Here is an 11,899-nt window from a genome sequence, read left to right on the forward strand (position 1 = left end):
TTCTTCATGTAATTAAATGTTAACTTCAGGTGAAAACCTAGAACTAAGAAATAACTCCCTCATTTTATGGCACATACTGATAGACCTCTAGCAAATAGACAAATTGATCGCTGAAGTCATAAAGTATTAAGTCATTGAGGAAAAATAAATTTATTCTCCAAAACATTTCTTGAAAAATTAAATTACTGTTAACATGGTAATAAATGCGAAGGGGGAAATTTACGCTGAGAACGTGATGAATATTCAGCTGTGAAAATTCCCCCCTTCACAATCATTTTATTGTGTGTGGTATGTGGTATGTATTGAATGAAATTAAACTTTTGAGGAAATGACCACATTTACAAAGCGGTCTGGAAGTAATGGTCTTTAATTCAATTTGACAAAATTTGTGACCCTGTTCAGAAGTAAACAAGACACCAGCTCATTCTAACATTTGAATATAGTTGTGATCCTTCGGAACTTTGTATTCTCTTATATTTTTTCTCACCATGTTCCCTTTTTAGATGGCTGCGGTCCACTGGAGCTCAGCTTTACGATCCAGCCCTGAGACGAACGCTGCATAATATGATGAAAAAAGTCTTTATGCAGGTAAAATCACTATAATGAAATATTGAATTTGAAATGAGAAAATACTGCAGTGATACTTTTGAGGCTGATTAGAAGAAAGTTGCTGATCCTTCATTTATAGTTGAGGAAGTTAACCTTAACAAATGTACAATTTAGAAATAAGAAAAACTAAGAAATCTAAGCTACAGTTAATGCTGTTCAAGTAAAATTACCTAATTGTGATGAATTGATGAAGTTTTATAGCTTACATTAATAAACAATGATTGAGGTTATTCCAGTAAAACAAGTGTACAACGGGAGGACTCCAGAAAAATTTTGTGTATGCTAGAGAAACGGTACATTATGTGGTACATTGTACTTCAAATGGTGGCCCCTGCTTGACAAACCTGGAGTCCTCTTGTGAAGTAGATATTTGACTGGGATATCCATAAATGGTCTTTTTTGTCATATCTCATTTTCTCATATCACATTTTCAAACAAACTTCAAGAAACTGAATTTATCCAGCATTAAGCCCATGTCTGGAAATAAGCCCACATGTCGACTGCAGTTTAGTGAAAATGGTAAGAAGCTGTAAGTCTTCTAGACAAAGTATATAGGTTATACCCAACCTTCTAACCCCACCCTCCTTTTGGACTTAATACTAGAGAAATGCTGTACATATTTGATACTGCTAATGCTGGCATGCTGAAATGAGCTTTACATTTTACAGTTAATAGCGGAATTCAAGCGTCTTGGATCAACGATAGTCTATGCAAACTTCAACCGAATTATTCTTTGTACGAAGAAGCGTAGACTTGTGGATGCTTTGTCCTATGTGGAGTACATCACCAACAGCATAAAGTCCCGCGAGTTATTCCACTTGATAGAACTCTCCTACGAACAGTGCTGGGAATACTGCATCTGGCTGGACCCTGTAAGTCACATGTTTGCTTCAAGTCAAATTGATCAAAACTAAACCTGGAAAAAAAAGTATGTGCATCAAAAACAATTATGACCTGTTTTCATAATTTCCGGTGAAAATGTGTCTTGTTACTTAAAAAAAATTTAAAATAAAATTTCACCAATGGATTAAAAACATCACATATTGTAAATTGGAATATTTGGCTGTGGATATATTTTGGTTAGTTTGGCACCTGGCATGAAAGCACCAAAAGATAACACACCAAATTTTGATATAACGCCATAATCAAAATACTGAATATTCTGGACCCACCATTTCCACACTCGGTTCTACTTTTACCAGTTAATGACATACTTCAACATAGTGAAGATCACATCATGTAGTGTGTGGGTTGAGCTCTCAGAAAGGAACATGATTTAATATTGATAAGCAGAGATAGCTGATTTGAAGGAAAGTAATGAGTAAAAGGAAATAATTTCTGGAGGGAGGTTGTTTCAGTTATTGAATGTCTGAAGAAAGGATTTTTTCCTGATAGAACCTTACATTGATAAAACTAAGAATAGCTTTGCAGACAAAAATGTGTAACGTGTAATGAGAAAAAGAGGAATATTCTTGATAGACACCACGGTTCAGGACTGTCTACATTATTCCATCCTTAGGCTAACTATGGTGGGGTGAAGGGACGACTGCCTTCAGCAGCAATGACGGACAGTTCCCAACCCAACCCTGACCGAGAGGCGGAGCAAGACAGTGAAGACGAGGAGCCACGACAGGAGGAGGAAGAGCTAAATAAATCGGATGAGGAGGATGAGGTTTGTGTAATCTTCAATGTATGCTTTTTTTTTTCATTCAACTGAAAAAGTTTCAAAAGTTTTAAATGTTGGATTTAAAGTAAAGTTTCATTTCAAAAAATTGCTTGTACACTGTTGTCCACTTACATTGTATGAGCACTGTATCATCTAGTAGGAGATTTGTCACTATGATAATGTCAGAGTACAGGGCCATTCATCACTGCAGCATCAAAACACCCTTTTTTGGGGATATGGACTTGGAGTAGTGGTGTAAGCTGCAGCTATTTCCAGGCGATGGTGTGCAAGGTGCCGTAGATCATGATTTTGAAGCCTAGTCAGGGCATGATAAGTAAAATTGTATTCCATGGTCATTTATGTTACTGTGTTATACAATGTATGTTTAATTATGAACACAATACATTGTATATCTAATTATAAACACAGTGTATCCTATTAATAATACACTGTGTTGTTGATCCAAATTTTAAGATCTGGGGATTGTGTATTTGTTCATACTAAGCGTGATTTCAATGTATTCGAGTTCAATATTAGTGGGTTAGACTGTAGAAGTGATGTGGTATTTGTTGAATTTTCTGTGTAGGTTTTTCTCAAGATTATCACAGCAATGATAGTCATGTGTGTCATGTGTGTCATGTTTTAATTGAGTAATGTACACACGGTACACTGAGTGATATATAGAGGATATCTAACAGTATCTTCAGTAATACCAAAGATATTTCACGAGTGTGGCTCATATTTTGATATTTTTCACTCGTGCTAAGCACTCATGAAAAATATCGAAATATTAGCCCCAATCTTGAAATATATTTGGTATTACTGAAGATACTGTTAGATATAATTCTGTGTATTACATTTTATAGCTAAATATACTGAGGCAGCTCAATCTCTCCCAGAATTCATTGCGGTCCCATATCAACGTTTCACAAATTTACACCAAATCGTTACATATTCTATCTTGCATTATGATGTCATATAACATGAAGGAGAGCTATATACTTCTTAATTATATCTTTATTTTCCCCATTGTCGTTTGTATGCAGTGTTTTGATTGGTCAAATCAGAAAAAAAGGGATATTTTAACGAGTGAAAAATATCAGAAAAGTGAAAAAATTCACTTTTGTGCTATGGGAAATTTCCGAGCAGAGAGTCGGGGGTTTGATCCCCGGTGGAGAAACTTTTGGCCTTACTCTCATTTGGTGTAAGCTTTATTAGACAGTGAGGCTTCATTGGAGATGGAACCTGGGTTGATATGCAACATTATAACAAAATTCTTGACTCTTAAATGTTCTTTTGAATTGTTTATTTCAGCCTGAGATTGAGATGAACTGGAATATCATGCATTTCTTACCGGAGGCTGGAGCATGTCAGACCAACTTCAATGTAAGTATCTAAAAAATACATTTACTGTATATAAACAGGAAGTTAAAATCATTGGTCAAATTCAAGAAAATGAAAACTCAACTGTTGTTAGTAAATATTGTCCTCTATATATTCCTACGAGGGCTGATTGATAAGTTGTGAGTCTCATATTGATGGATTTGAATTTTGCTGGACATATTGTATTATTTTTCAACATAACTCCCTTCAGTATCTATACACTTTTGCCAAGGGTGTTTAAGGGCCTCAATGTTACTTTTATAGAAATACATTTACTATATATAAACATAAGAATTCAAAAAATTGAAAACACAACTGTTGTTAGTAAATAATGTCCTCTATATATTACGGGGCCCCTGTGGCTGAGTGGTTAAGGTGTCCCGACACTTTATCACTAGCTCTCCACCTCTGGGTTGCGAGTTCGAAACCTACGTGGGGCAGTTGCCAAGTACTGACCTTAGGCCGATTGTTTTTCTCCGGGTTATCCGGGTACTCCGGCTTTTCTCCACCTCCAAAACGTGGCACAACCTTAAATGACACTGGCTGTTAATAGGACGTTAAACAAAATAAACCAAAAGACTATGAATTCCTATGTATACGTTATATGTTAAATATGAGGTGTAGTGTCCTATGATTTTCTCCTGAAAACGACGTCTGGAGGGGATATACCAGGTAGTGTTCTATTCACAAACTTACGTATGTTTGCATACACATACATAGGTTTAAGTAATGTCAGCGATCTAGCGATTTCATTTTAAACAGATTTAATCAAACCAAGGCTTTTTCTGATGGCTTTTGGGGCCGATAATGGGCCCCATTCCCAATTAAAATTTTTTCCTATTTAGGCCAAATTCCCAAAATTAGCAGTTTGCTCCTGAAAAAATCTTTCTGAGATCAATTCACCAATTTTCTTCCCAAAATGAGACAAAAAGGCCCCATCCCAAACTAGGGAGAAAAAGGCCTGCAAACTTTGATCAAATATATTGTTCCAGTATGAGAATGCCTTGAATGAGTTCACGTTGGCTGAAGATTTGTATATTTATACTTGTAAAGTGCATTAGGATAATTTTGTGAATATTAAAATTTTTTACTATACATGTTTTATAATTACATAGATGATAGTAGCTGGTTATATCCTGTCTGTATACACCAATGTGATGGAGGAACACCAACGACTCACTCCAGGGAATACGCCGGTCAAACGGCGACACAACTCGCAGTCACAGTCTCAACAGGTCTGTCTGGTCAAATCATGTAAATCTTAATATTTTCAAAGTTCTTCAACTTCTCAACAGGTTTGTATGGTGAAATCTGGTAAATCTGAACATCCTCAAAGTTCTTCAATATCTAGCTGGTTTGTCTGGTCTAGTTCAGTAAATCTTCGAAGTTCTTCCAACTTCTCAAGAGGTTTGTGTGGTCAGATCCGGTAAATCTTAACATTTTCAAAGTTCTTCAATATCTTAGCTGGTTTGTCTTATCTTGTAAATTTCGATATTTTCAAAGTTCTTTAACATCTCTGCAGGTTAACCTGATATGTTATAGTTTTAATCTGAGCTGATCTCACAAGTAAGTGTAAATTGGTGGGTGGTAATAGTGTAAATGTGTATCACTTTTAGTATGGTATACAATTTTTGGACAGCTTATTTTTGTTTCATTAATTGTGTTTGTCTAGATACTATCTACTCTGATTATCCCTCACTTGCAAGCTTTAAACATAAACTAAATAATAATAACACATTGGAAATTGAATCTGTCAAAATCTTTAAAACTGAAGGAAACAGAAGGGCAAACATAATTTTAACTCAGCTTAGAAATTATTGCAGTGATCTAAATTTTGATTTAAACCAGGATCATTTAACAGACAATCCTTTATGTAATTGTTCAGATGACCCAGAAACAGTTTCTCATTTTTTTCTAGATTGTCCTCTATATAATGATTTGCGGATAAATTTGTTTGCTTCCCTCAATAATTTTAATATTGACCATAACCATATTTGTATTAATATTATTTTAAATGGATGTCCTAGTTGTGATGGAAATATTAACAGAGTAATACTTAATGATGTCCAAAATTTTATAGGAAAATCTCATAGTTTTAACTTATATAAGATCTAGAAAGCCATCATACTGTTCATCTTGAAAAATACTACTTTTTAATGAAATTAATAATTTTTAACTTAAGTTAAATATCATATATATATGTATGTGAACCCAGTTGAACATAGCTGATATTTATTTATGTATTAAAATATACTTGCATTGATTTTAGTTCTTGTTTTCTATATATTAAATTAGTGTGCAAATAAAGTCATTAACTACAGTATTATTAAAATCACATAAATTATATGCATAGAAAATTCCTATACAGTTCAGATGGTGATGACCTGTGCAATATAAGCACATGGACTTTTGGTCTAGCCACCTATTACTGTCTCTATATTAATTAACTTTGATGTCTACAATTGTTTATTTATTTCATTTGGAACTGAATCACTGTTATATTTGTTTATATTTATGTTAAAGTGTGTATGTGTGTGTGCAAGTGCTTTATGTAACATATTCTGTGTTTATCTTGTGTTAGAAAAATAGTTACTACCCTTTAATGCCTTTGTTTATATTATGTATTTCATTTCAAAATATTTAGACCAATTAATTTATTATATTCGATCACTCAATCCACCATGGAAAGAATTTATATAGGCTTGCCTGTTATTCGATCCAATTGATATTAACATCATGTCAATAAAATTTGTTGAAATGAAATGAATTGTGTTTGTCGGAAATGTAGAACCTTTCAATATGTAATGATAGACAAGATACACAGGCCCCATTGGCCTCTTGTTATATCGTCTCATCCTGTAATATCATCAATATTTTCCATTTCCAAATCGTTTGACCACAGAAACCTCTGGAGACGAGCGCCACCCCAGCCACGGTGACGTTTTCTCAAGAACTGATAGCTGGTGATCTCGCGCAGCAGATGTTTGCGTAAGTTGTTTTGTTACCCTATTTATCCTCAAGTAAGTCCTTCATTAATACTTTGTTGAAACAATGGGACGTGTTTACCATAAATAGGTGAAAAACATCTAACTCTGGTAGATACTAGCTGCAATGTACCGCTCGGCTAGAGAAAACTTGATGTACAGACATTTCTAGCTGCTGTTTATAATTAGAATATTACCAGAGTTAACATAAGAATGGATTGTAGATTTAAATAAAACTTTTCAGAAAATCATTCTTCAACCCTTTATCTCATGGCTATTCCAGTAAAACATCATCCTAACTGGACTCTGGGTTTGTCAAACCGTGACCACCGAAACAAGCGACTGAAAGTTCTAATGGATGTAAAAAAAAATGTCAAGCCACTTTCTTGAGTAAATGGAGCTCAGAAATCCACTACCCAAATGCAACTTCTACTTGCTCCATACTATATATGTGTTTCAATAGAATGTATAAAAAGTCCATATCAACGGTGTTACACTGTATTACACGTTATTACACAGAACTTATGTTACCCTTTATTATGTATTATACAATATTACATTGTATTATACTGTATTATACTGTATTATACTGTATTACACTGTATTACCCAGTAATACACAGTACTATCCAAAACTTATTTTACCTGATATTCTGTATTTTCCCCAGTATTGCACTGTATTACCCAATATCTTATTGTATTGCACAGTATTATACTGTATTACACAGTATTATCCAGATCTTATTTTACCCTACGTTATGTGTTACATAGTATTATGTAGTATTATACTGTATTACCCAATATCACATTGTATTACCCAGTATTATGTTATGTGTTACACAGTATTATGTTATGTGTTACACAGTATTATGTTATGTGTTACCCAGTATTATACTGTATTACCCAATATTACATTGTATTACCCAGTATTATGTTATGTGTTACACAGTATTGTTATGTGTTACACAGTATTATGTTATGTGTTACACAGTATTATGTAGTATTATACTGTATTAACCAATATCACATTGTATTACCCAGTATTATGTGATGTGTTACACAGTATTACACAGAAGATACAGAAGAAGCTTGCTGGGAACACCAACAATGCTGCCATAGAGTTCCCTCAGAGACCGGGCTCTCACCTGTTACTCAAAAACCCAGCTCTGGAGTTCGTTAAGTCTGTCTGTCAGGTAAGGCATTGTTACCAAGTTTAGGAAGTAGGAGGCAAAAGTTCTTCTTCATCTTCATTGCTACGGAGTTTGGGAATCTGTATGCAGCAATACTGTGCAGTGCCTTCATACAGTCCATGGCAGCGATGACAGGAGACGTAAAACCTGTAAACCAACCAACCAGCATGCCTGTTTTACTAGCAGTCTGCATTCAATGTTTATCGATTCGAGTTTTGATTCACTGTCCATACCTCTTGATGGATTTGACATAAAATTTCAGGCACACCATCTGTCCATGTAGTATCTTGGTTTGACTTTGTCATTATCTGTACTACTAGAATCTTCAACAAAACTCTTACATGGATACAACTAAAAGGAATATATCTACTACGTTATCAAATACTGTATATTCATGTGGCTAATATTACACAGACCTAGTTAACATCTCCTTAACATTCTATAGTTATTGTATACATTTGTATGTTTATACTCCCACAATGAAATTGGGGGGTCGGGGGCATAAGGTGTTACTCGTGTCTGTCCTGTTCTGTCCAAATGTTACTAGCTATCTAAGGAACTTTTAGGGGCCCCGGTGGCCGAGTGGTTAAGGTGTCCTGACACTTTATCACAAACTGTTTTTTTCTGCGGGTACTCCGGCTTTCCTCCACCTCCAAAACCTAGCACGTCCTTAAATGACCCTGGTTGTTAATAGGACGTTAAACAAAAAACAAACAAACCCAAGCTCTCTGAAATCAAGACAAATCTTCAGATTAATTTCACAAATCTGCTGAAATTGAAAATAACCTGAAGACTCTTTTTTTCTACCTGATCAAGAATTTTACCCAAAATTACAACACCAGGATGTATTTCTTGATATAAACTGGAGATCAATACTATTTTACAATGTCTAGAATATTCTTCATATAGAGGATCTTACACTCGTGGCTATGTCATATATGATGTATTAAACAAGTTCAAAAATTTAAAGCCTTTAGGCGAGTGACATATCAAATTATTGAACAAGCTTGATAAATTTCATATGACATAGCCACGAGTGTAAGATTCTATTTTTCATATAACTACTATTCATAAGCAAAAACCTTTCAATTTTCATCGCTGATAAGTCCTTAGGTAACACTTGTTAAAATAATTATCTTTGTTGACCTTGACCTTAATTGTTTGACATTGACCTCTATGATTTGACCTTGACCTTTTATGATCTTGACCCACAGGTGTTAGCCTTGGACAGCAATGTCACATTACAGATAACAAAACTGAAGCGAGATCTTCTCAAACTTATCGGAGTTGGGGAGTTCTCCAGTGATGCCAAGTTCCTTGACCCCTGTTTGTCTTACGTCCTCCCAGAGGTCATCTGCAAGTCGTGTAACCATGTCCGTGACCTTGACCTTTGCAGAGATCCGTACCTCAATCATAATGACTCCAAGTAAGCCAGGATGATCTGCTTTTTTTTTTTTTTTTTATCTTTGAATAGAATTTGGTTAATGTTCATATGATTATATATTTATTGATATATTTATGTTATTATTGTATAGTCAAAACATATATTGAGCCTTTTCCTATGGTCCGAAAAATTAATATTGTAGATCTCTGCGAATCTGAACCACTAATGGAACATGTAATATGTTCAGTTATAGTTTGGAGTCCATAATTCAATTATAGAGATGTTTGGAGTTCATATTTCAATGATTTAAGAGTTCATAATTTGATTACATGTATGTTTGGAGTTCATAAGAACAGATGAAAATTTAAAAGTTTAAAGTTTAAGTTTAACTTCCATCTTTTTATAGGAGTAAAAAAAAAAGTAAAATATTTGTCCAGGATGTTCAGAATTGAGATTTCTTTCTGTTTGTGATATTTATGATGTGTTATTCTGACAGTGCGGCGTGGTCGTGTGTACAGTGTAAGACGGCCTATGACATGACAGAGATGGAACAATGCCTTGTTGACTCAATAAACCGCAAGTCAATGGCCTACGTACTACAGGACCTCAAGTGTGTCAAGTGCCAGGGGGTGAGTCTTGGGGGCAAGGGGGAGCAGAACAATGGGGGAGGGGGCAAGGGGCAGGGGCCAATTTTGGGAGGTGATGGGGGTAGGGGAGGAAGTTTGAGGGGCTAAGCTAATTGAAAGGATATGAAAATCTAGGGGCAGAGATGATTCTAAGCAGAAGTGTAAAAAAATCCACTAGCCTGACATCTGGGACTTCAAAATTTTCAGCTTGGGCTAGTGAAAATTACTGCCATACATGCCTGGGGCTAATAACTTCAGCAGAAAGAGAAACATTTAAATTCAGTTCTACTCATAGGGGGACCAAAACCCACTTTAAACCCTTCAAATTATTGGCAATACTCTTACCTAAGTATAAACGATTTGGAGTCATTTAAGCTAAATTGACAATGCAGGACGTCCAGTCATCACAATGATTATTTTAGATTTTCATGTCTGCTAAAAAGTTCAAGTGTCAGGTCGTATTTCAAACATAAATTACTGGGAAGCTTATGCAAACCACCAAATAAGCAGTCTTTGTTGCCAAATCAATATGTTTTAGCTGACATCAGAATGCTGGATTAGAACTGTAGTTCATCTCTCAAAAACCTAGAAAATCTAGAGATACCTTGTCTGGGTTCCGTGGTATGAGTGTTTGCTAAGAATGATACAATAGGGGAACATTATCATCTCTCACCTCTCACACCGTGCCGATTCGGAGTCATGATCTCCTACGATACATAGCAGTAACCCCCCCCCAAATGTGGCGTGTACATGGTGATATAGGTGTAGTATGACAAACACTATTGTGATATTGACTATTTTATTTACGACTGCCAGGGTCATTTGGGGGACATATGTAAGCACTTGCTAAACTGTTTTCATCATGTTACGTAATTCTGGGTTTGTCACATTACTTAATTCTGGGTTCATCGCGTTACTTAATTCTGGGTTTGTCACATTACTTAATTCTGGGTTCATCGCGTTACTTAATTCTGGGTTTGTCACATTACATGTACTTAATTCTGGGTTCATCACATTACTTAATTCTGGGTTCATCACGTTACTGAATTCTAGGTTTATCACATTACTTAATTCTGGGTTCATCACGTTACTGAATTCTAGGTTCATCACATTACATGTACTTAATTCTCGGTTCATCACCCTACTTAATTCTGGCTTCAACACGCTATTTAATTTTGTGTTCATCGCGTTACTTAATTCTGGGTTCATGACATTACTTAATTCTTGGTTGATCAAGTTACTTAATTCTGTTTTCATCACAATACTTAATTGTTTTCGTCTTTCCCAGGTGAAGGAGGGTAATATGACGAAGTACTGTAAGTGTGCTGGAGATTTCACAACCACGGCTGCACTCAAGGACTTTGAGAAAAGACTGCGGACATTTAGAGGCATAGCCAGGTATACATATAATAATTGTGTGGAATTGAGACAAGGAAAGTGTTGAAATTGTGGTCAGTGCTAGAATAGTACTGGAAAAGTGGAAATTTTGATGCTTTCTGTAAACCTATCAGTGTTAAAAATGTTTATAATCTAATTTTCACCATTTGCATTTTCAACTTTAAAAGATAGGTTTGAAGATTTAATGCTCCCACAATCATCATGAGAGTTAATAGCAAATAAATAATGCAGAAATATATACATTCGAGACAATTAACACATTTTTTTTCTTATGTAAAGGAATAAATTTTATCCTCAGAATTTAATCAATTATTTTAAAACAGAAAAACATGAAATTTCCAATTAGATATTTTTATTCATACAACTAACACAGGAAAACTTAAATATCTGTTTCCCATTGATAGGCTTGGAAAACTAAAAGAAAAGAAAAATAAATAAAGATTGAATTTAAAAATATTCTTTAATTTTATAGCAAAATGTCTGTGAAGCATTTCTGGCACTTCCCATTTTATATATCTTAATGTGTGAAAAACAAAATTTTGTAAGTCCTTTGGAATGCAAAAAGAAAAAAAAATCATTAATTATCTCCCTTTGATTGGTAAAGCCTGCCTATATGGCATAAAAATGTAAAGATTTAATGGTATGATTTTGATTATGGGT

At 34.8% G+C, this 11,899-nt stretch overlaps 1 protein-coding gene across 1 annotated transcript in view; it reads left to right on the forward strand.

The window, feature by feature from the left end:
* The window catches only part of LOC117340859 (DNA polymerase epsilon catalytic subunit A-like), a 73,273-nt gene that overhangs the window by 58,803 nt on the left and 2,571 nt on the right, over window positions 1-11,899 (forward strand). Inside the window, exons 42-51 of the mRNA XM_033902632.1 lie at window positions 504-588; window positions 1,278-1,481; window positions 2,129-2,281; window positions 3,590-3,661; window positions 4,774-4,893; window positions 6,561-6,646; window positions 7,705-7,834; window positions 9,046-9,257; window positions 9,712-9,844; window positions 11,130-11,239. Coding sequence (XP_033758523.1) covers window positions 504-588; window positions 1,278-1,481; window positions 2,129-2,281; window positions 3,590-3,661; window positions 4,774-4,893; window positions 6,561-6,646; window positions 7,705-7,834; window positions 9,046-9,257; window positions 9,712-9,844; window positions 11,130-11,239 — 1,305 coding nt within the window. The remainder of the gene's footprint in view (window positions 1-503; window positions 589-1,277; window positions 1,482-2,128; window positions 2,282-3,589; window positions 3,662-4,773; window positions 4,894-6,560; window positions 6,647-7,704; window positions 7,835-9,045; window positions 9,258-9,711; window positions 9,845-11,129; window positions 11,240-11,899) is intronic.

The sequence above is a fragment of the Pecten maximus genome, chromosome 13, assembly GCF_902652985.1.
Source record: "Pecten maximus chromosome 13, xPecMax1.1, whole genome shotgun sequence".
Classification (NCBI taxonomy): domain Eukaryota; kingdom Metazoa; phylum Mollusca; class Bivalvia; order Pectinida; family Pectinidae; genus Pecten; species Pecten maximus.